Source organism: Brassica rapa, chromosome A08 (assembly GCF_000309985.2).
Source record: "Brassica rapa cultivar Chiifu-401-42 chromosome A08, CAAS_Brap_v3.01, whole genome shotgun sequence".
In the NCBI taxonomy this organism is placed as follows: Eukaryota; Viridiplantae; Streptophyta; class Magnoliopsida; order Brassicales; family Brassicaceae; genus Brassica; species Brassica rapa.
The window spans coordinates 21,435,502-21,457,696 of NC_024802.2; the positions used below are offsets into that span (position 1 = coordinate 21,435,502).

At 37.4% G+C, this 22,195-nt stretch overlaps 5 protein-coding genes across 8 annotated transcripts; 4 read left to right on the plus strand and 1 right to left on the minus strand.

The window, feature by feature from the left end:
• The first annotated feature begins 183 nt into the window (after positions 1-183).
• On the plus strand, positions 184-3,772 carry LOC103868100 (ankyrin repeat-containing protein ITN1-like). The gene is made up of 3 exons (XM_033276909.1): positions 184-1,859; positions 1,953-2,383; positions 2,805-3,772. The coding sequence occupies exons 1-3, from the start codon at positions 1,424-1,426 to the stop codon at positions 3,708-3,710; spliced, it is 1,773 nt and encodes a 590-aa protein (XP_033132800.1). The 5' UTR covers positions 184-1,423; the 3' UTR covers positions 3,711-3,772.
• Positions 3,773-4,433: 661 nt separating this feature from the next.
• On the plus strand, positions 4,434-6,921 carry LOC103868102 (ankyrin repeat-containing protein At5g02620-like). The gene is made up of 3 exons (XM_009146202.2): positions 4,434-4,927; positions 5,277-5,716; positions 5,921-6,921. The coding sequence occupies exons 1-3, from the start codon at positions 4,492-4,494 to the stop codon at positions 6,833-6,835; spliced, it is 1,791 nt and encodes a 596-aa protein (XP_009144450.1). The 5' UTR covers positions 4,434-4,491; the 3' UTR covers positions 6,836-6,921.
• Positions 6,922-7,287: 366 nt separating this feature from the next.
• Positions 7,288-11,985, plus strand: LOC103868103 (zinc finger CCCH domain-containing protein 5). The gene is made up of 10 exons (XM_009146204.3): positions 7,288-7,752; positions 7,833-7,985; positions 8,058-8,189; positions 8,276-8,434; positions 9,177-9,269; positions 9,550-9,666; positions 9,836-9,910; positions 9,996-10,213; positions 10,320-11,701; positions 11,971-11,985. Exons 1-9 carry the CDS (start codon positions 7,375-7,377, stop codon positions 11,236-11,238), a joined length of 2,244 nt encoding a protein of 747 aa, XP_009144452.1. The 5' UTR covers positions 7,288-7,374; the 3' UTR covers positions 11,239-11,701; positions 11,971-11,985.
• LOC103868104 (NADPH-dependent pterin aldehyde reductase) lies at positions 11,412-13,774 on the plus strand. The gene is made up of 5 exons (XM_009146206.3): positions 11,412-11,701; positions 11,971-12,040; positions 12,543-12,736; positions 13,159-13,331; positions 13,500-13,774. The coding sequence occupies exons 1-5, from the start codon at positions 11,420-11,422 to the stop codon at positions 13,567-13,569; spliced, it is 789 nt and encodes a 262-aa protein (XP_009144454.2). The 5' UTR covers positions 11,412-11,419; the 3' UTR covers positions 13,570-13,774.
• A 4,688-nt stretch (positions 13,775-18,462) lies between these two features.
• Positions 18,463-22,114, minus strand: LOC103868106 (probable disease resistance RPP8-like protein 2). 4 transcript variants are annotated; one of them, XM_009146209.3, is made up of 4 exons: positions 21,564-22,114; positions 20,562-21,434; positions 20,021-20,167; positions 18,463-19,932 (listed from the first exon to the last, which is right to left on the minus strand). In XM_009146209.3, exons 2-4 carry the CDS (start codon positions 21,427-21,429, stop codon positions 18,473-18,475), a joined length of 2,475 nt encoding a protein of 824 aa, XP_009144457.1. In that variant the 5' UTR covers positions 21,430-21,434; positions 21,564-22,114; the 3' UTR covers positions 18,463-18,472. The 4 variants fall into 4 exon arrangements, with proteins under 4 accessions (XP_009144457.1, XP_009144459.1, XP_033132793.1 ...); XM_009146211.3 differs by having other exon boundaries at positions 20,562-21,450; XM_033276902.1 differs by lacking the exon at positions 21,564-22,114 and having other exon boundaries at positions 20,549-20,873.
• Positions 22,115-22,195: the final 81 nt, after the last annotated feature.

Genomic DNA, 22,195 nt, shown 5'->3' on the forward strand with positions numbered 1-22,195 from the left:
TAATGGCTGTCACGGACAATTTTTAATGTTAATAGAGAAAGATAAGTATATTAGCTGAGTTTAAAAATGAACTTAGAGAAGCAAGAGATGCGCAGAAGTGAACTTTATCCACATTTACTGACACAAAATGATCTGACCTTGACAGAGTATACACAGTAACTCTTGCCTGAAACGATTTGTTCTCACACTTCTCAAGCCTTAACAGAGCACACTATAGTTTTCTTTGTTACTTATGAGAAAAATCTGAATTAAATGAGGCTGTGAGTATCCGAGATCTAGTAATGGCTGCCACACGCACAGGAAGGTTCGTTTTGAAGTACAACTTGAGCTATTTGACTCTGTGTGTTAATGGTGAAAGAGGAACAGAGAGATAGTTATTGGTCTCAAAAGCAAAGTTAGCTAGAAGCTGGATTGATATGTATCCTGGTTTCTTCATTTGCAAGACAAAAACTATTCTCGACTTTTAAAATAATAATTAGAAATTATTCAAATAATTATGTTAAAGTATTGTTTATTGATATCAATAACTGGCCTTCTAGGCCGAAGAGAATACTATCATCGGCCTGTCATGTCTTATATTTGCTGTAGTGGTATGTCACTAATGCGAAGTTGTATTTTCTTGCTTAAATAGTAGTGCTCTTGGGTGACCTTGTAGACACATAGTATTTGTATGTTGAGACCAAAGAATGTGCGTTAGATAACTTTTGACTAATTATGTACAAGTTCCAAGTGTGTATTTGTAGCATCTCAACCTGATCATCTGGCTTATCACTGCCGTGGAAATGTTACCAGAATCAAAAGTGTTAAGACTAATAAGTTTACATATACGGAGAATCGATTTCATAATTTACAAAACTAAAGGTATATGGTGTATGTTTTTGTTCAACCTTTGTTCCCATATAAATATCAGTGGTTTTATCCACTAGTCTTAAGATTTAGTCCTACCACGTCCCAGTAAGTAGTACGTTACGTGTTAATTTAAAATTTACGAAGATGAGTTCATAAAAAATGTTGCTAACAGAATAAATATATTTTCTTGTGGAAAAGCCAAGGAAATAAAGATGAACCAGTCCATGGCGCCTTGACGCTTAGTTGCTCAACCAAAAAAAAAGAGCCAGTCCTTGGCGCCTATAAACGCGGTTTTGTTTGTAATTTTGTCGCTGTTGCCAAAGTCTTCGACATCTACATCACAGTTAAATGTCAACTCGCTTCACTTTTTTTTTCTCTCTTGTAAAAATGTTCTCTCTTTTTTTTTTTTTTTCCTTTAAATGTTCTCTCTTATATGATCTACGCGCTACATTTATTTTCTTGGGGTAAAATATTAAATATCTACGCGCTAAATAACAATATATATACTAACCCTCGCAGGGTAATCATTTTATTACATTCTAACTTTTGCTCTAGCTAGTTTTCTTGAGGAAAGATGCAGCCTATCTTCCATGCGATCCTTCAAAACGAACTTCCAGCTTTTCTGAGTTTGGTGAGGGAGAGAGACTCGTGGCTAGAGGAGAGAAACGATGAGCAACACAGCAACACGGTGTTGCACATGGCTGCGAAGCATGGACGTGGAGAATTCGTATCAAAGATCATCGAGCTCCGACGACCTTCCCTCATATGTTCCCGTAACGCATACGGGAACACACCTTTGCATCTCGCTGCTCTCTTTGGAGACGTAAACATAATTATGACGATGTTAGAGTTTGGACCGGAAGCCTGTTCGGCCCGCAACAACAACAACCAAACACCCCTCCACTTAGCTTGCCGCAGCATTTCTGTGGAGTCTGCCACACTTTTTGCGGAAACGATACAATCAGTCGGCCTCCACGAACTCAATTTCGCCATATTAAGTGGAATGGCTGGTAAGTGTCTCTACTGTACTAGCTTGCGTAATCAATTGTATAAACTCACCCGACTTACTATTGTGTTGGATCAATGATGATCAGGTATTGCAGGGACTATACTGGAGAGATTCCCAGACCTAGCTAGGGAGGAAGCTTGGCCTGTCCAAGGCGGCTCGCTATCATCCCTGCTGCACCATGCGTGTGACAGAGGAGACCTTGAACTGACAAGAATATTGTTAGGGCTCCATGAAAGACTAGATGAAGCTCTTGACACCAACGGTTTATCACCTCTGCACCTGGCGGTCCTCCGAGGCTCGGTTGTAATCCTGGAGGAGTTCTTGAACAAGGCTCCGTTGTCTTTCTACTCTCTCACGCCATCAAAAGAGTCAGTCTTTCATCTGGCTGCAAGAAACAATAACATGGATGCCTTCGTTTTCATGGCGGAGAGTGTGGGCATTGACAGCCAGATTCTTTTGCAGCAAACAGATGAAGATGGCAACACTGTCTTACATGTTGCTGCCTCCGTGGCTTGTGGTGCTCCGGTGAGCAGTTTGCTTTTTGTCTGTTTTTTATTTAACAAAATTTGACTTAGTTGTACAGTAGGTATCCCACAACATTGACTACAAAATGGTACATAAAAAATATGTATGGATTTATTGATTTTGAATTAGAAGTTCATTGACATCTGAAAATTTCATCCTTCAAAATCAAATGGAGTTTGGACTATAGGGAGATCGATATTTAATCTAATTTAATCCTTTAATCTTACTATATATGATATGCAATCCAACAAGATTATTAAATTATATATGGGATTCTTGGCTTCCAGAAAACGAAAAAAACAAAAGAAATATATGATAAAGTTTTGCTTTGGGGTTTATTATTAGAGTAATTGCACTCCATATATAGGGTTTATTAATTTTTGTGGCGTTCTTCTCACATATTCAAACTGAACAATTGCAGTTTGTGCATTACATTCGTAAGCGTACTGATAAACGCTGCAAGAACAACTTCGGGTTTGCAGCTTATCAACTGATTCCTCAAGAAGCCGTAAACTTTGAGTTGTTATCACGCTGGCTGAGGTTTGATACCGAGACTCCAGAAGAACTGAATAGTGAAGAGTACGATGGTCACTCTAGACCAATCCAACAACAATCTCTAGGACGAGTTAAATCTTTAGGTATCCGCGGAAGATCTGATGAGGACCAGGTAATACGGATGCTTACGCTAATCGAAATAAACACATCTGAGATCGCAGAGAGAAAGAGAAGAAGTAAAGAAGAGAAAGTGAAAAGAGATCATGAGGGCTTGGAATATAAAATGCATATAGAAGCATTACAAAATGCAAGAAATACTATTGCCATAGTCGCAGTTCTGATTGCTTCAGTTGCTTATGCCGGTGGGATAAACCCTCCAGGCGGCGTCTACCAAGACGGGCCATGGAGAGGCAAATCCATTGTGGGCAAAACAACAGCATTTAAGGTCTTTGCGATATGCAACAACATTGCACTCTTCACGTCCTTGTGCATCGTTATTCTCTTAGTTAGCATTATACCTTTCAAGAGGAAACCCTTGAAGAGATTACTGGTGGTCACACACAAGATGATGTGGGTTTCTGTAGGGTTCATGGCTACAGCTTATGTTGCGGCGTCTTGGGTGACCATACCACATTACCACGGAACACGATGGTTGTTTCCAGCCATTATTGCCATTGGTGGTGGAGCTTTAGTGGTACTCTTTTCTTACCTCGTAGTTGAGACCATCGGTCATTGGTTTAGAAAGCTGAATCGTGTGGGAGATATACCGTCCTTTGCAAGTACCTGTTCAGATTTGGCCGTCTCAGGAGTTTCTGGCTATTTCACCTATTGAAATATTTTGGAGAAGTTGCTTATTTTTCACCAGTTCAAATTTACCACTGTGTTGTTTTCCCCCAACATAATAGACCTTTAGTTCTCTCGTTTTTTTCTTTTTGTCAAACTATCCATCTTATTGAATAAAATTTGGTCAATAGCAAACTTGTTTTGAAAAATAACCATGCATAATGAAAAGTAATACACTCGTTCTAGTTTCCCTAGCTTAGCCAAAGAGTCCAAACAAACATTACGACTTAGAAATATGAGCTATGCTAGACATCTTAAGATAATCATACAAAAGGCGGAAAAAGATTAGCTGGGATAGATGGTCGACTAGTCCATTTACTAGATACTCCTTCCCCTGTATCTAGTAATTTGCACTTCTATTATTCGATACGTTAAAGAAGATTTCGCATGATTTAGTTATTTGCGTGGATGATTGAGAAAGAGACAAGAGGATCTATCGGCATGTGATCACTAGCCTCGAGTCCTCTGCTCTTTTGTTTTTAAAATGTAAAACGCTTTGTAAGCACATGGCTTATTGTCAAAGTCTTGGGGAGACAAAATCAAGAAAAATGAAAATTTAACATGCACTAAATACTCACAACTACGTAACCACTATTAAGTCATAAATGATGCATATATGAATACTGAAAAAGAAAGACTCGGAAGCCATATTAAATGTCAACTCTCATGGTCTACGCTAAGTGCAATATAAACAAAGATGTTGTAGTAAACCACTTGGATCTCCCCTCTCAGTGTAAGAGTTTTCTTGGTCTAGCTTTCTTGAGAAAAAAATGCAGCCGATCTTCCATGCAATCCTTCAAAATGACCTTCCAACTTTTCTGAGTTTGGTAGAAGAGAGAAACTCGTCTCTGGAGGAGAGAACCGATAAAGAACACTTGAACGACACGGTTTTGCACATGGCTGCGAAGCTTGGTCACGGAGAACTCGTCTCCAAGATTATTGATCGTCGACCTTCCCTAGTCTGCTCCGTCAACGCAGAAGGAAACACACCGTTGCATCTTGCTGCTCTCCTTGGAGACGTAGACATGGTAATGCAGATGTTAGAGACTGGATTAGAAGCTTGTACCGCACGAAACAACAACAATGACACACCTCTCCACTTAGCTTGCCGCAGCATTTCAATGGAGGCTGCCAAACTCGTTGCGGAAAAGACAAACTCAGTTGATCTCGGTGAACTCAATTTCGCCATATCAAGTGGATCCACTGGTAAATTTCTAGTGTACACTCATGTAATCAGGAAGCGTTTTTAGTATAAAAGAACGGTTGAATAGGTTCGATTATATAAAACAAAAATACTTGAATTTATAAAAATTGATGTATAAACTAGAGTCTAAACGTTTTAAAATTTTAATTATATATATTTTTTAATTTAAATGTCTATAGTTTCAAAAGAAAAGTTAATCATATATAGGTTGAGATATTAATAAAAAATTTAGTGTTATTTTTTAAACATATGGTTAATATTTTTTTTAAAAAAAGGTTAAAAAGTATACTGCATGTAACTTGTACAGAAGTCATTGTCGTTAGCTCACTTCTGTATTGGGATCATTGTCAGGTGTTGCAAAGATTATACTTGAGAGATTCCCAGACCTAGCTAGGGAGGAGGCTTGGTCTGTCGAAGGCGGCTCGCTATCAACGCTATTGCATCATGCGTGTGACAGAGGAGATCTTGAGTTGACAAGAATATTGTTAGGGCTCGATCAAAGTCTAGAAACAGCTCTTAATACCAAGGGTTTGTTACCTCTGCATCTGGCGGTTCTTAGAGGCTCAGTTGTAATCCTGGAGGAGTTCATAAACAAGGCTCCATTATCTTTCTTGTCTCACACGCCGTCAAAAGAGACAGTCTTTCATCTGGCTGCACGAAGCAAAAACATGGATGCCTTTGTTTACATGGCAGAGCGTTTGGGCAGTAACGGCCAGTTTCTTTTACAGCAAACAGATGAAAATGGCAACACTGTCTTACATACTGCTGCCTCCGTTGCTTGTGGTGCTCCGGTGAGTAGTTTTCTTTGTCCCTATCCTTTAAATAGACCCAAAGCACTTCTAGGTTAGGAATCATCCCACATTAACTTTAAGCATTAACATAATAGCACACTTAGAGAAAATGAATATATGGTTCAGTTTTGCTTAGATGATTCTTGTTTCTATTTCTTTGTTTGCTCTCTGTCTTCTCAGATATTCTTACTAAATACATTGCAGCTTATTCGTTACATCATTGGTATGAAGATAGTAGATATCAGCAACAAAAACAAGATGGGTTTTGCAGCTTATCACCTTCTCCCCCATGATGCTCAAGACTTTGAGTTGTTATCAAGTTGGCTGAGGTTTGACACCGAGACTTCAGACGAGCTGGATCCTGATGTAGTTGAAGTATACTTAGACGCCTCTAGTCCAGTGAAACCATTACGGTCACGCTTTGAATCTTCAGTTGCCCGCAAAAACTCTCATGAGGACGAGGTAATAAAGTTGCTGAATCTAATCGGACTAAACACATCAGAGATGGTAGAGAGAAAGACACGCAAGGCACATGGAGTGAAAAAAGGTAGTGAAAACTTGGAATATGACATGTACATAGAAGCCTTACAAAACGCAAGAAACACGATTACTATAGTAGCAGTATTGATCGCTTCAGTTGCTTATGCCGGTGGGATAAACCCTCCAGGCGGCGTCTATCAAGACGGGCCATGGAGAGGCAAATCCATTGTGGGCAAAACGACAGCGTTTAAAGTCTTTGCGATATGCAACAACATAGCACTGTTCACGTCCTTGGCCATTGTTATTCTTCTCGTTAGCATCATACCTTACAAAAGGAAACCCCTGAAGAAGTTACTGGTGGCCACACATAGAATGATGTGGGTTTCTATTGGGTTCATGGCCACTGCTTATGTTGCAGCGTCCTGGGTGACTATACCGCATTACCATGGAACACGATGGTTGTTTCCAGCTATTGTAGCCGTTGCTGGTGGAGCGTTGGCTGTGCTGTTTTCATATCTTGGTGTTGAGGCCATTGGTCATTGGTTTAAGAAGAAGGCTCGTGTAGGAGTTATACCTTCCTTTGCAAGGAATAATTCAGATTTGGCCATATCTGGAAAATCTGGTTATTTTGCTTTTTGAGAATTTTGGGTTAATTCTTTCTTTATTTCAGACATTTGTGATTCATGTTTTGTTCTTAAGATCAGTGACTAACTTTCTCGTTTAAATATTCTCCTATTGTTCAGCTGATGAGGTCAGTGCATGAGATTCAAAGTAACATGTAACCAGTGCTGTTTTAAATTATTTATAAATTATATTAAAAATATTAATGATATATTTAATTGTAGCTTTAAAGTTAATAATTTTTTTGGGTAAAATTTTAAATAAATTTAATATTTTATTATATATATCTAACGTTTTCTTTTAAAATTATAAGCTGTAAATTTATAAATCTATTTTTTTGGGTCAAAATGTATAAATCTATTTAAAACAAGAAAGAAACCAACTAAGGTTTTCCGGTTTGAAATGGTTTAATCCAATCGTATATCGAGTTCGGTTTGTTTGGTATTCTTTTACTCGCTTCTCGGTTACATTATTCGATTTCGGTTAAAGCTAACCGACTCAAGAGGGTTCCTTCTTCTTCTTCAACCTCCGAGCGAGAGGTTAACACGATCGGAATAATGGAGCCGCAGAACGAAAAGCCGGAAGAAGGAGGGCGTCTCGAGGAAGCGATGGGAGGGTTGGAAGAGAGTAAAGACAAATCAGCGGAGATGAGCCGTAAGGAGAAGCGAAAAGCGATGAAGAAATTGAAGAGGAAGCAGGTGAGGAAGGAGATAGCGTCCAAAGAGAGAGAAGATGCGGAAGCCAAGTTAAACGATCCGGCGGAGCAGGAGAAGCTGAAGGCGATCGAGGAAGAGGAGGCGCGGAAGAGAGAGAAGGAGCTGAGAGAGTTCGAGGAGAGTGAGAGAGCTTGGAGAGAGGCTATGGAGATTAAGAGGAAGAAAGAGGAAGAGGAAGAGAGGCGTTGGAAGGAGATAGAGGAGTTGAGAAAGCTTGAGGTAGTAGAACTTTGTTTGTTGTCAATGTCTAGCTCCCTTTGATAGCTGTTGAATTGGATTTGAATCTGTGACATTTGTAGGCTAGTAGGGATGGTGAATGTGGTGAGGATGGTGAGTATGAGTATATAGAAGAAGGGCCTCCAGAGATTATATTCAAGGGTAATGAGATTATTCTCAGAAAGAACAAAGTGAGAGTTCCAAAAAAATCAGTACCTCAGGTGGAAGGAAATGAGGTATTTGATTATTATCCTGATGAACATACGATCTTAAGTATTTTGCTCTAATGTAGAGTTTTTGTTTTGAAGATTGCTGACAGGCCTACATCGAATCCTCTACCTCCGGGAACTGAAGCTTTGTCAAAGTATCATAATGTTAGCTCTGCTCAGCAGATTCTGGATAGTGTTGCACAGGAAGTACCCAACTTTGGAACTGAGCAGGTGATTGTTGTATCCTTCTTTATGTGTTGTTCTTATGCCCTTCTAGTAAATATGCTTAATTTTTTTTTTAATTTCGAAATGTTCAGGATAAAGCTCATTGTCCTTTCCATTTAAAGACTGGAGCTTGTCGATTTGGCCCGCGTTGCAGCAGAGTTCATTTCTACCCTGATAAGTCGTGCACTATACTTATGAAGAACATGTATAATGGTCCTGGCATTGCTTGGGAACAGGATGAGGGGCTTGAGGTCTGTAACCGCTGTCATCTCCTGATGCTTGTATCCTGATAATACTTAGTATTGGCTTTAATTTTCTGAATCTAATTTACCAAATTCTCTCTGCCTTTTTTCTGCTTGCTCTTGATTGTGAAATTCTGCTGTTTGTTTATTTATTGTTGTTACCATCTTCTTTAACTTCCGTCAGACATTGATGGATTCCCTTCAGTGGAGGTGCATGATTATAACCTGGGCCGGTTTGGAGTTGCAGTTCACTTCTTTGTATCCTACTTGAGTGATGTATTAGGTAGTAATGTGCACGCAAATAATTAGTGCCTCTTTATTGCCTTCGTAGCAATACTATAGACAAACTTACTTTAACTTGATGTTTTGTATATTTGTAGTTAATTGATTTTTAGAACGTTATGCAGTCTCCCAATTGTTTGTTAGTGTTTCATTTCTTGTGCTTTGAGTGTCTTCTTATATCCTCGTGGGAGTGAGTGATATGGGATAAATGATTCATCCACTGCTCAATACCTCAGAGATGCTTGGTTTTCCTGAATTAAAAATATTACAGTGTCCTTCATGCGGCCTGGGTAGTTAGTAGTGTCTGAAAAGGAACTAAATCAGTTATAATTTCGTTAGGTTGTAGCTATCCTGTTTTTTTTTTTAATATAAAAGTTACTGCACATGCATATTATCTCGCCTGGCTTTGTTGCCTTTAGTTACTTTTGTAGTTTACTCTCTCCCTCTTTTTGTCCCGTCTTCCTTGCAGTATACAGATGAAGAAGCTGAACACTGTTACGAAGAATTTTATGAAGATGTTCATACGGAGTTCCTGAAGTATGGAGAACTGATTAATTTCAAGGTTTGTCGATTTTTTTCTGATCCCTTGGCCCCGCTTTACTTTTTCAATATCAGCCTTCATATTATACTAAAAAAATTGAATGTTAGTTTCTGAACCTGCAAGCCACATTTGGCTATCCACTGTGAAAACTAGTGATTCCCTACATTCCATATCGCTATCTGAGCAACTGAAACATCCTGATCCCGTGTCTGAGAATAAAACATGTTGGTAGTATGTACTGCTTTTGACCTTCCCTCCTAGCTTTTCTTTTCTCAAAAAGAAATTTATATATCCATCTCAGGTATGTAGAAATGGCTCATTCCACTTGAAGGGCAATGTGTATGTACACTACAGATCATTGGAATCAGCTATGCTTGCCTACCAATCCATAAATGGTCGATATTTCGCTGGTAAACAGGTAAACTACTTTCCTTGGAAACTATAACCCAGTTGTATGGCGTTTTGTCAGAGGTCTCATTTGTTCATATCATCATAGCGTTTTGTTCACTCTTTCCTGAAAGAAATGAAGTATTATAAATAAGCTTGCTGACATTCTTGTCCATGATAATTGAACATTCCTCATTTAGGTGAACTGCGAATTTGTCAACATCTCAAGATGGAAAGTCGCCATATGTGGGGAGTACATGAAGTCTAGGCTTAAAGTATGAATCTTCATCTGGTCCATGCACTGATATTCCATTCTCTGGCTTTTTGTTACTAGTTCTTGATTTCTATCTATTTTTACAGACTTGCTCTCGTGGATCTTCGTGCAACTTTATCCATTGTTTCCGAAACCCTGGTGGAGACTATGAATGGGCTGACTATGACAAACCACCTCCTAGATTCTGGATTCGCAAAATGACCTCTTTATTTGGTTACTCAGATGAATACTTGAAGCACATGGAGCGTGAGTATTCAGGGTCGTTGAGTGAGTTTAGATCAGATCAACCAACAGATTTACAGAGGTAGCTTAATCTATATTGTAGATCTGGCTTCTAAGTATCCTGATCTTTGAATAACATTCTCAGTGTATTTGCAGTGTCATGCTCATGTGTTTTGTTTCCATGTCAGGCAACCTTCAAGAAGATCTAGATCGAGGGACCATGATCATGTGAACGTTGGATCTAAACCTTCTTATAGGAGCCGTACTCGGGACAGTTCTCGTGGACACAAACATAGTAGGCATGAAGAGAACTGTCATGGTGGAGATGAAAGTCCTAGCAGTACTAGAGACGGTAGTGTAGAGAGAGAGACTTATAAAGAGCCACGGTATGCTAAAGAGACATCACGTCACGAAAGCAAATGGTCTGAACACTCTCCTAGACATCGAGTGATGAGGAAAAGAATCTATGAGAAGTATTCCGATGATGATTCAGGAGTTGAAGATGGCAGGGGAGAGACTTCTCACAAACGGAAAAGCTCAAGGCGTTATGGCAAACGAGGCTCAGATTCAGAAGTTCAAGAAGGGCTGGACGATGAAGAGAACACGAGAACCCATTGGTCTAGTTCTGACAGGAGATCAAGAAAAGAAGATGATAGGGAAGGATCATCAGCTGATCATAAGGAGAAGAGTCATGGACATGATAGGGTTCATGAAGTTGGTGAGAAGTCGCGGAGGGAAAGAAGCAGCTCAAGATATTCGCACGAGGGAGACTCAAGTGAAAGTAAACATCGTCCCCATAAAGGATCAGGAGAAAATGAGAGGAAAAGAAGTGTGGAGACTAGTCCACGAGATAAAGATAGGGACAAGAGCAAGGAGAGACATAGATACAACAAGACCGGAGATCCTGATTCTGATCGAAGCAGGAAAGGTAAACAAGGCCGAGAATCGCAAGAAGTCAAGCGGAATGCAAGTGGTTCATCAAGTGATGAAGAGAGAGAAGAAAGACGCAAAGAGAGATCTCATAGTAGCCATAGGAAACGAAGAAGATCAGACGAGCAGACTCGTAAGGAACCAGAGGAGGAGATTGAGCGTTGGAGACCAATGTGATCATCATCGTTCTATCATCTCTCTTCGTTTAGCTCCTTTGTAAACTTTAGTTTCATCACTTCTGAGTTTTTTCTATTTTTTTTGGCGAAAATCAAATAAGTTTGTTAAAAATAAATAATTTTAAGATAAACAAATGAAATTTTTACAAAAAAAAAAAAAAAAAAAAAAAAAAAAAGTTTGTATGTATCGTCTGTATGTAAACATTTCACCCCGTAGAAGGAGAAGTTTGTTTAGCTGCACGATGACGATAGCGACGCCTTTCAGCGGGGCTGCGAATTCGGTTACGTCGGCGAAAGTCGTACTGATAACGGGAGTGAGCAAAGGTCTGGGAAGAGCCTTATCTCTCGAGATGGCGAAGAGAGGCCACACTGTGATTGGATGCGCCCGCACTCAGGAGAAGCTCACCGCTCTTCAATCGGAGCTCTCCTCCCCGGAAAATCATCTCCTCCTCACCGCCGATGTGGTAATCGCCGCTCTTCTTCGTACACTCTCGCGCTTGAATAACTAACGGAAACGCATACATTTTCTGGAATAATGAATTGAGATTTGTTCATGATTGCTGATATATGTGAGTGTGTATATCTACAAAGATGTGTTCATACGGTAAACACTTGGGATTAATTAAGTGAATCGATTGTTTTCGTGATGATACGGTTTGATTTTGATGAACTCATGTGATCTACTGAGATTTAACCTTTTAGTATGATTTGTGGTCTATATGTACGTTTGCAGAAATCAGATAGCAGCGTCAAAGAGATGGCACACACAATTATGGAGAAGAAAGGTGTCCCAGACATCATAGGTATATCTATCTTTTGAACTTTTTTTTACTCTTTGTGGCAACAGTTTCAAAGTTGATGTCATGGTGTTTTTTAATGGTGCCTATCATTTGTTTTAGAGAGATCATTAGATTGTTCCTAATGTGTTTGATACTAATCCTTAGGCTTTTTTTGTTAGGTAAGTTAATCAGTTTGCCTTATGGTCATCCTATCTTGAAAACTATTGTCAGATGACGTCTGCTCTTGAGTTCATATAATACTTCTTTCTTACTTTCCTGTGGATATAACCCTCATGGTCTGAGTTCCTGAGTATTCTAAAGCAGTGCTTTAACCTATCTGCCATCGTACTCCTTTCTTGACATTCAAGAAGTTATTTTTTTTTTCTCAAGGGGGATGTCTGTGAAAAAAATTAGTTTTTATGGTTACATGATCGTCTTCTCCTGCACGTTCTATAATTATTGGGTATATTGTTTGGCATCATTTTTCACTGTGTAGTTTTTGATGTTAGTAAATTGCACGTTTCAGTTAACAATGCCGGTACTATCAATAAGAACAGCAAGATTTGGGAAGTCTCTGCAGAAGATTTTGACAGTGTCATGGATACAAACGTTAAAGGAGTAGTAAATGTACTGCGTCATTTCATCCCTTTGATGCTCCCACGGAAGCAAGGGATTATTGTTAACATGTCTTCCGGATGGGGAAGATCTGGTGCTGCCCTGGTGAGTTTCAGTCTTCACTTAATTGAATCACCATAGTATGTTTGTTCGTATAGTTACAGAAACGTAGTAACAAAGACAGTAAAACATAGTAGGATTTTTTTTGAATTTAATTTCTAGCTAGACTTTGTTCGGATGTGGAAATGATGTTGGATACCTCTCTAATAAGTTTAAGTGAAGCCGGAACCTTGTCACTGATGTCGGAGTAAACATTCCAAAGTTATCATATATGGAATGAGGAAACACGGTGAATTGATAACATAGAGCAAATTACTTGGTTGGTCCCCTTTGTCATTGTAGATAACTTTGTTCTGACAGTCTCCTTCTGTACTCTGCATTTCTGCACTGCACGTATATGATTTTGGGCGTATCATCAAACCTGATCCTAAAGAGGTTAACTTTTGAAAACATAACTGAATCTGCAGGTTGCACCTTACTGTGCATCGAAATGGGCGATTGAGGGTTTAAGCCGATCAGTGGCAAAGGAGGTAGCCGAAGGAATGGCAGTGGTTGCATTAAATCCAGGAGTGATCAACACAGAAATGCTCACTTCCTGCTTTGGCAACACAGCTTCCTTGTATCAAGCTCCTGATGCTTGGTAAGCAACCCCAAACCTCCTCAGAACATTGACATATTTTTTTAAACAAATGTATTCGCTTGAAATTAGTTTCTCATAACATGCGATGTATGGTCTCTCATGTGTTTATTTTTAATGGATTGATTGCCTGGAACCCTAAAACTTTGATGTGGGATGGAAATGTTACAGGGCTGTGAAGGCTGCAACGATGATTCTGAACCTTACAGCGGGTGATAATGGCGGATCTCTTACGGTCTAACAACTAACTACACTTTGCTTTTTTGACTTCAGTAATATGGACAAGGAGCTTCTTCAGCAGAGTCCTTTGATTTGAGGCTTTAATTCATTTCTGTAACCAGAAATTTTAGCATAGTCACTACGTTAAGTTCAACTAAGCTGTATTTTCTTGTAACGTTTTCACTTAAGTCAATTTTAGATCATAAAAAGTTAGGAGGATGAATTAAGACCGTAGGACAATTAACATCTAACCGATCCAAACCCGAAATGCTCACCCTTCACCTTCGTCCGTTGATTCGAGTTGTTATAAAAAGTTATAGTCAGTCTTTAACATTAACATTAAAGTGTTGTTATAAGTAGGTAGAGAAATTAGTCAAATGACCTACAATCTTAATACTTTGAGTCAAACTTGATACTCTATTTACTTAAATTAAATACGGTTTACGGTATTTATTGGTCAAAATTATATTATAGACACTTCTTGAAGTAAATATTTGTATTGTTTAGATATAGTGAAAATTTAAATAAACTTATTTCGAAATTTTTACCTTTCGATATAAAATAATTTAATTGTAGTTTTGCATATAGGCAGGCGTATAGCCAAAGTTCTAGTCTGTGGTACAAAAGCAAAAACAAGATTGCCACTCTTTCACTGGTTGATGATGTGCTACAAAGGATTATGATTGCACATAATACAGCATATGTAAAAAAGAATTGTAAATATTTTTGTTTAATATCAATTCTAAATTCAAATAAACTATATACCATGTTACCAAACTATAATTACAGAACTTTTCAACACTGAATTACACAGTTGATGAAATTTACAATATTCATCTGTTTCATAAAGTTGCATATTTTAAAGAATATTTAAAAAAAAAAATATTTTTGTATTTTTAATGCATGTTTTATCAACTAATTATAAATTTTAAAACAATTTAATTGTATTTATTAGATTTTTAATTGGCTTAAAATTATGAAACGAATAATCATAAAAATATACAAATTTAATATATTTTATTAAAATGTGTGAAATTTTTTAAAATATGTAACATTTTGAAATGAAGAGAGTATCAGATTTTTTTTGAGACTGTAATTGATTTGAGAATCCCAATTAAATGACGCCTACATGTATAGAAGTGAATCCCAATTAAATGACACCTACAGATGTCAATTTTGCCAACAAAATAATTTCTTTGACTCGCTAATATGGAAAAATAGTTAATTGTAAAAAACTTCCAAAGACCAAAAGTTATATATAAATATGTTACTTCTCTTTAGTATCCCAGAAAATTAAGATCTTGTATCAATAGATTCATTCGATAAGTTACTATGGGTACTACAAAAACTTTGATGACTTGCTTACTCGCAGTAATATTAGCAGCTTCGCTGTCTAATCAGAACGTTTTGGTCTCAGGTAGGTCTACAATAGCTAACTATGTAGAAATTGCAGTACCATCCTTAAGTGTATATGGCATGGATTCAATCATTCAAAAGTTTTGTTAGTATTATGATATTATCGTGTGGACATGTTATACTGTTTTTAGCGATATGTTATATAATATAACGATGTATTAGGAACATATATGTTATATCCGTACACAAAGTTATATGTTATACCGTTATACTGTTTTTTTTTAATATGTTATATCTGATATATCCGTTTTGTGTAGGTGTAGAGATCCAAAAGTTCTCGTATGCCACTGCATAACTTTGTGTACGGATACATACGCATGGTATGAATGTCAACATGACTGTTCCATTTTTGGCTATAAAGGTCTTGGGGAGTGTGCTTCTCCTTCTCCTAAAGAGCCTAAGCGATGTTGTTGTCAACCTTGATTCATATCATTATTTAAAAAAAAAAAGGGAAAACTATTTTTTTAGAGCAAAAAAATGGTAACTATGTCCCTTTAGACTAATCTATATTTTATGTCATATTTTCTTATAACACCTTTTAATATTTTTAAAAATAATTTTAATAAATAATTTTACAAATAATTTTTTTTTAGAAAAATAGTAACATTTGTTAAAATACCTATATGAATTTAATGATATTTTTTCCAGTTATAAAAAGGTTAAAATTATAAATTTCAGATTATGTTCTAAAAAAAGTAGAAATGACATTCTACGAAGTAGAAAACGAAATCTACTTTTTTCATTGAATCTACAATGTTTAGAATACATGATCTACGTAAATAGGAGTATTCTAAAAATATTTAGAATACACATTCCGCGCTTAACCTACCATTCTAAAATTCTTAGAAATCAAAATCTACACATTAATCTAATTCTAAAACATGTAGAAACCGACTTCTATAGATTTACTATAAATCTAAAACATGTAGAAATCAAATTCTAAACATTACTATAATTCTAAAAAACTGTAGAAACTGATTTCTACAGATTAGCTGTATTCTACGGATAAGAAATCAGTTCCTAAAAATATAGAAACAAAATATTTGGGAATATTCACTTTTATATTTTTTTTAAAAAATCGATTTAAAAAAAAAACTACAAAAAAACCTTGGCAAATAATCGTCCAAATCAGAGTGAAATTGAGTGAGTTAGGGTTAATGAACTTGGGTGAGACTTTGATTTTCTCCCCCTTTGTTCGTGAATGGGAAATTATGGGTTTCATCCCAGAGAAATCGACTTTAAAGAGTTGAAATCATGCTTGGTCGGTTCAAATCAAGTGGGAATCAATCCGGATATAATCATAGAAAACTAAAAAAATCGATTTGGGATACTTTCCTGGGCACGGGATCGATCGGTCCATACTTACAGATCGGTCGATCTGTGTAAATCGACCTTCGCCGATCGAGTGAAATGGACCAGGTCGATCAGTATATACTTCGCCTTTTTTTTTGTTCTGCATAATGATCGGGATCGATCGATCCACTTGACCTTGTAAAGTGAGATCGATCGATCCCCCTTGTCGAACTCAATATATATCTTTTTAAAAAAATTACAATTTTAAGGGCATTACTGTCATTTTGGAAAAAATTAGTCTAATAGGACATAAAGTAGTATAGATTAGTCTAAAGGAACATAGTTACCATTTTTTTGCTCTAAAAAACAGTTTTCCCAAAAAAAAATTAATGACTAGCTACCGTTGCATTTATTTTCTTTAAGCTATTAGACTTATTTTGTATCTCGTGTTTATTTATATTAAATGCGATAAAATAAAGCAAAAACAAACCAAACCAAAGATTGCAAGTCTTACAACATACAAACAGGTAAATGATCTAAACCAATAAAAACAAAAGGAAACCAAGATACATAAAAATATGGTTCAACATAAGATTTGCTCCGGTCCCCCGTAATAGAAAAATGTATTGTTGAGCTTCTTGGCACGGTAGTCAGGGCTAGTTGCTGCTAATGCGAGGTCTTCAACTGGCTCAAAGTTCTTTTCGGAAAGCGCTATCTGGAGATTGCTCATGTAAGCGGCTTTTCCAATTCCGCAAGAAAGACAACCGGACCCCATCTGCGTTGATGTGTTCCGACCGAGGGAATGTCCGTTCACAATCTCGCCACCCCATTCCACTTTTTCTGCAAAGTCGGTCTGGAGGGTGAAGAGAAGTGCCGGCCAGTAGCCAACTGGTTCTAGACTACCATGGCCCATGATGATACCCAGCCACCAACTTCCGAGTTTTTGATCCTATATTTATGTTGTTTATTAGTTACAAAATTATGTATTAGTAATTTGTAAAGTATATTCTAACCTTCCATATTCTAATGGTTAGCTCTACTTGGGTGCCTCCGGATATCGATGTCTGAGTAATAGCACCTCCTACCAGGATTTTCTTGCTGGTTTGTACAAAACCACCGCATCTGAGATTATAACATCCCGTCTGGTTGTACGTATCCGCCTATAATGTATACACGTAAACGTATTAATAAAAAATGTAAGAAATTATATACGAATTAAAAATTTTGAGAGACACGTACTATTATGTTTTTAAATTATGATGATATACGGATTGAACATGTAACATACAGTAACTACTATATGCACACGTACTACTAGATCTGATTTGGGTGCCTCCAAACACAAATGTATGAGTAATATTAGTGACTGCCATAATCGCAACATCATACCTGATTATATGTATCCGTTTATAATATATACACATAATAAAATAATTAGTAAAAAAAATTTATTTTATTTTAGAGAATATTAACATAAAAGTAAGAAAAAGAATAACTATAAAAGATTTTTTAAGCACTAACAAAGGAAAAATAAAGAAAACATATTTACGAAAGTGTGACTAAAATTACAACAAAGTGTCTAATAAACTGAAAGAACAAAAAATAGTTCATATGCTTGAACTTGAGTTGTAGGAGTACTATTAAGCCTCTTAAGCTGAAATATAACTTTGATATATATTTACATTTGCACAGAAATATGTTAATTAGTCTGTGGAATAATTTCTTATAGTTTTGTGAAATATCATATGACTAATAAGCTTGTTATTAAATGTAAATCTAAACAATAATTCTACATAAATATAATGTCATGGTGTAATAATCTCACAAAAACCTAATTTATAATGAAAAATAGCATCATGACATCATTTCCTATAGTTATTTCATTCGGTCTTTTAAAATAGCATATGACTAATAATCTTGTTATTAAATGTAAATGTAAACAATAAGTCTACATAAATGTCATGGTGTAATAATCACACAAAAACATAATTTAAAATGTAAAATAGCATAATAACACCACTTCTTATATTTTTGTCACTAGTTTTGTGGAATGGCATATGAATAATATCTTGTCATTCAATATAAATGTAAACAGTAACTCTACATATATTTCCTGGTGTAAAATCGCATAAAACGTAATTTAAAATGTAAAATAGTATAATATTATGACATCATATCTTATATTTTTGTCATTAGATTTGTGAAATTGGATATAACTAATAACTTTTCATTAATTGAAAATGTAAACAATAATTCAACATGAATGTCATGGTGTAATAATCACACAAAACCGACTTCAAGTGAAGCAGCTTTTCAAGAATCGGTGTTGGATCCTCCTCCATGCGGCAACCTATGAGCCATATGTGTGCAAGGTGTGGAGGGAACCGATACTGATCAAGAAACCTTGGCATGTGCATTGACAATGTTAAGTCCTTTAGATGAATAAAATCAAGAACGATGTCACCTCCTCCATGATTATCAGCCGCACGTGTTTTCTGGCGATCATGTACACTAAGCGTCTCTAGATTTCTCAGTTTATGAAGAGATGAGGACAGGGTCTGGAAAGTACACCCGCCGGTGAATCTTACACTGAGAGCTCTGAGCTTGGTCATGCGGAGGAGGTCTGTCACAGAACTGTGTTTGGTTGAGAAGTTGGTCAAGGACTCTAGGTTCACTAGACCACCTAGCTCCAGCTTGGTTTTGTCATGCATTGAACGTGGTAAGAGAAGGTACCTAAGCTCTTGCGTCTCTTTCAAAACGTTTGGGACGTGGACAAGGTGTAACATATCAGCAACGCTTAGGTTCAAACATAGCAGAAGCTTTAGATTCCGCAGAGAAGACGGGAGGTGAGATACATTAGCCTCGTATAAGCTCAAGAATCTCAAGTGGACGATCTCTCCGATGCTGGGAGGTAACTTCCCTCCTTTGAACTGTACGTAAGAAAGATCTAAAACCCTGAGCAATGGTAAGTTTCCAAAACATGGAAGCTTCCAACAGTTATCTTCAGCTCCAAAAAACAAAACAGACCTGGCTTTAAGGTTGTTTTTATGTCCTAACATGTCAAGTGCATCTCCACTATGTACAACGAGTCTGCGAGATCTACAAGGAGACTCAGCATTGATGGTGAAGGTGGAAGTAGGGACTTTGACGAGTTGAAGAAAGCTCTCTTCCTTGGCTTTAGATAAACATACTTCTCTCATCATGTCATGCATTTGACAACGTTCCATTCTCGAACTCAAATAGCTCTCTTCTACAATAACCATGTTTCTCCTTGCTAACTCTTCTAAGTAGCCTTCTCCACTATCTTGAATGGTTGATGATCCATCGTACAACGAGGTGATGATTCCTTCTGCAGCCCAGTAATTGAACATTGTCTTCACTTCTATCTTGTAGTCTTCAGGGAAATGGGCAAGGTAAAGGAAGCAATGTTTTAACTTCATAGGCAAATCTTCATAGCTCAGAGACAATACTCTAAAAACCGAACTGGGATTGTTGTAGTTTAAGCCAGATTTTCCAACAATCTGAGCTCCGATATTGTCATGAACTCTTTTCCACTCAGCAACTGTATGTTTCTTAGCTAACAACCCTCCTAGCACTTTAATGGCTAGTGGTAGTCCTCCACAGAATGTGATCATTTCCTTTCCCATAACTTCCTTTTCTTCATCAATCATTGATCCTGCACAACATCACAATGTAATAACACCTTTCAAGATGTGAGCTCCAAAAATAAAATTCACAGGATTCTTGGTCATGATTTTATATACCATTTTGGACTCTCCAAGGGAACAGTATCCTCTCAAATAGCTTCCAACTTTCTTGTGGAATAAGGGTTCTTGGTTTAAAGGCAAAACTTGTTGGATCTGCATGTAATCCAATGCCCTCATTGCGAGAAGTAAGTAGCATCCTCCAACCTGCAAAATACTTACTAGAGCTTCATGACGAGAATGAAAAAAAATTAACCAAACATTATCAATCTTAACCGAAATTCTATATCGAACTACCAAAATTCGAACCGAAATAACAGAACAAACCAAAATAACTGAAATTTTTCAAATTTTATTTAATTTAAACCAAAAATTTAACCGAACTAACTGCAAAACCAAAAAAATTGATAAACCTTTTTTACACAGAACTAACCAAAAACCAAATCGGACTGATTTTTTTTTCCAGTTCACTTCGGTGAGATTTCAACCAACCCGAACTAACCGAATTCCGAGCTAACCGACCCGAAGAAACCGAACCGGCAGTCCTATTGAAGCTACACAAAGAAAGTGCTTAATTTATGTACGTACAATTAGAGCTCACCTCTCTTCTGTGGAAACACTGGTTTGATTCGGTCCCAGTCTTCTTCTTTCCATACATCATCCAGTACAACCAAATATCTACCGGTTTCCAACAATCCAAAGACTTCACCCTGGAGTGTATGTTCGTCCATCTTCATTATATCCTCATCATGCGGCCTAAGATCTTGCAAGATCCTCAGCCAAACATACTTCCGAGTAAACTGCTGCGAAACACAGACCCATGCGAACCCATCAAAACCACGCCTGACAGTGTCGTGATGAAAGACTTGCCTGGCGAGTGTGGTTTTACCAATACCGCCCATCCCTGATATAGAAACCACTTGAATGCTATCATTACCAACCAAATGGGAAACCAACTCTTCAACGCTCTGCTCAACCCCGACAAGATCGTTTTCAGAGCTCTTGGAAAACGTTTGTCTGATCTCCCTTTCTCTGTCTTGCAATGGCAGTGAAGGACCACCATTGATAATCTGCTGTAATCCAAAACTCTGCATCCCCTCAATCTCCTCGGAGATCCTCTTAGTTATGGCTTCGATATCTAATGCGAATTTGCGGCGATCCACTAAGAAGCAAGCAAGTCTTTTCACACGCTTCTTGATCGCTTTCTCTTTTCCTCCAAACTCTTTGAGAAGAAAGGATTCGATTATGTCCTCAGCGTCATAGACAATGTCCTTGACGTTTTCCAAGAAGTTGCTCACCCTTTCGCTCTCGTGTTTCTTGGCGTATGCGTCTTTCAACAAGGACTGTAACCTTCCAAGCTGACGCTTTAGTCCAGCAACTTGCTCGTCTGTTCCAGTCAATCTTTCGGACTCTCGACTCAGGAGCTCCCATAGCTTCTCAACTCCAAACGACACAACTGCTTCAGCCATATTACCTGTAATAAGACTTGACTGAACGATTCAGGCCCGTTGTTTATACAATAACAAAGGAAACAGATTCAAATTTGTCAAGCAAGATCTCGTAATAACTCAAAGAAAGCAACCAGAAATATCACAAGATTTACCTTGTCTGAATGAGCTCTTTGCCACCGGGTCTGAGAGAAAAGAGATGACTCTCTTTTTAAAAAGTCTAAGTCAGAGTCAAAGTCAACTTTATCAAGCTACAAATCCTTGGCCGAGGGTTCTCCACGATAATGAAAACAGTGGCCCTTATGCTTGCCACCTGTAATTCTCCATTGATCAAATAAAAGATACTTTATAGCAAATCTACCGAACCATGCTATAGATAATAGAACTTATGCAAAACCTTGGCTCTCTTGAGAAAAACCACAGATCAAGTTTTGTCTGTGACAAAAAAAAAAGGGTTTTTAACTGGTTTGATCATTTTGTTTTTGGGTGAGAGGAGATAAAATAATCATGTTTTTTTCTTGAACTTCGTTTCTTTGCATGGTATTCATTACTATTGAATTGTGACATCACACAAAAACGTAATACAATATAAAATGTAATTAGCATAAAAGGTGTGTCGATCAGTTTCTTGACGCGTGAGATGACAGGATGATGTTGGTATTCATAAGTTATATAATGTGGTTGTTGAGGAGCTACCTTTCAACATTGCCGATCTTCTGTGAATGAGAACTCTACCGTCCGTACTATCACCAAAGAAAAGAGGTTTCTTCCCTATTTTAAAAGGCAC

Bases quoted from the DNA above. Each gene is read 5' to 3' on its own strand.
- LOC103868100 (XM_033276909.1), top strand. From the start codon at position 1,424: ATGCAGCCTATCTTCCATGCGATCCTTCAAAACGAACTTCCAGCTTTT. The intron at 1,860-1,952 runs GTAAGTGTCTCT...CAGGTATTGCAG, and splicing joins CATATTAAGTGGAATGGCTG to GGACTATACTGGAGAGATTC. The intron at 2,384-2,804 runs GTGAGCAGTTTG...GAACAATTGCAG, and splicing joins CCGTGGCTTGTGGTGCTCCG to TTTGTGCATTACATTCGTAA.
- LOC103868102 (XM_009146202.2), top strand. From the start codon at position 4,492: ATGCAGCCGATCTTCCATGCAATCCTTCAAAATGACCTTCCAACTTTT. The intron at 4,928-5,276 runs GTAAATTTCTAG...GATCATTGTCAG, and splicing joins CATATCAAGTGGATCCACTG to GTGTTGCAAAGATTATACTT. The intron at 5,717-5,920 runs GTGAGTAGTTTT...AATACATTGCAG, and splicing joins CCGTTGCTTGTGGTGCTCCG to CTTATTCGTTACATCATTGG.
- LOC103868103 (XM_009146204.3), top strand. From the start codon at position 7,375: ATGGAGCCGCAGAACGAAAAGCCGGAAGAAGGAGGGCGTCTCGAGGAA. The intron at 8,190-8,275 runs GTGATTGTTGTA...CGAAATGTTCAG, and splicing joins CCAACTTTGGAACTGAGCAG to GATAAAGCTCATTGTCCTTT. The intron at 9,911-9,995 runs GTATGAATCTTC...CTATTTTTACAG, and splicing joins ACATGAAGTCTAGGCTTAAA to ACTTGCTCTCGTGGATCTTC.
- LOC103868104 (XM_009146206.3), top strand. From the start codon at position 11,420: ATGTATCGTCTGTATGTAAACATTTCACCCCGTAGAAGGAGAAGTTTG. The intron at 12,041-12,542 runs GTATATCTATCT...TGCACGTTTCAG, and splicing joins AGGTGTCCCAGACATCATAG to TTAACAATGCCGGTACTATC. The intron at 12,737-13,158 runs GTGAGTTTCAGT...CTGAATCTGCAG, and splicing joins GAAGATCTGGTGCTGCCCTG to GTTGCACCTTACTGTGCATC.
- LOC103868106 (XM_009146209.3), bottom strand. From the start codon at position 21,429: ATGGCTGAAGCAGTTGTGTCGTTTGGAGTTGAGAAGCTATGGGAGCTC. The intron at 20,168-20,561 runs GTGAGCTCTAAT...AGTATTTTGCAG, and splicing joins AGTGTTTCCACAGAAGAGAG to GTTGGAGGATGCTACTTACT. The intron at 19,933-20,020 runs GTATATAAAATC...GATGTTGTGCAG, and splicing joins CCCTTGGAGAGTCCAAAATG to GATCAATGATTGATGAAGAA.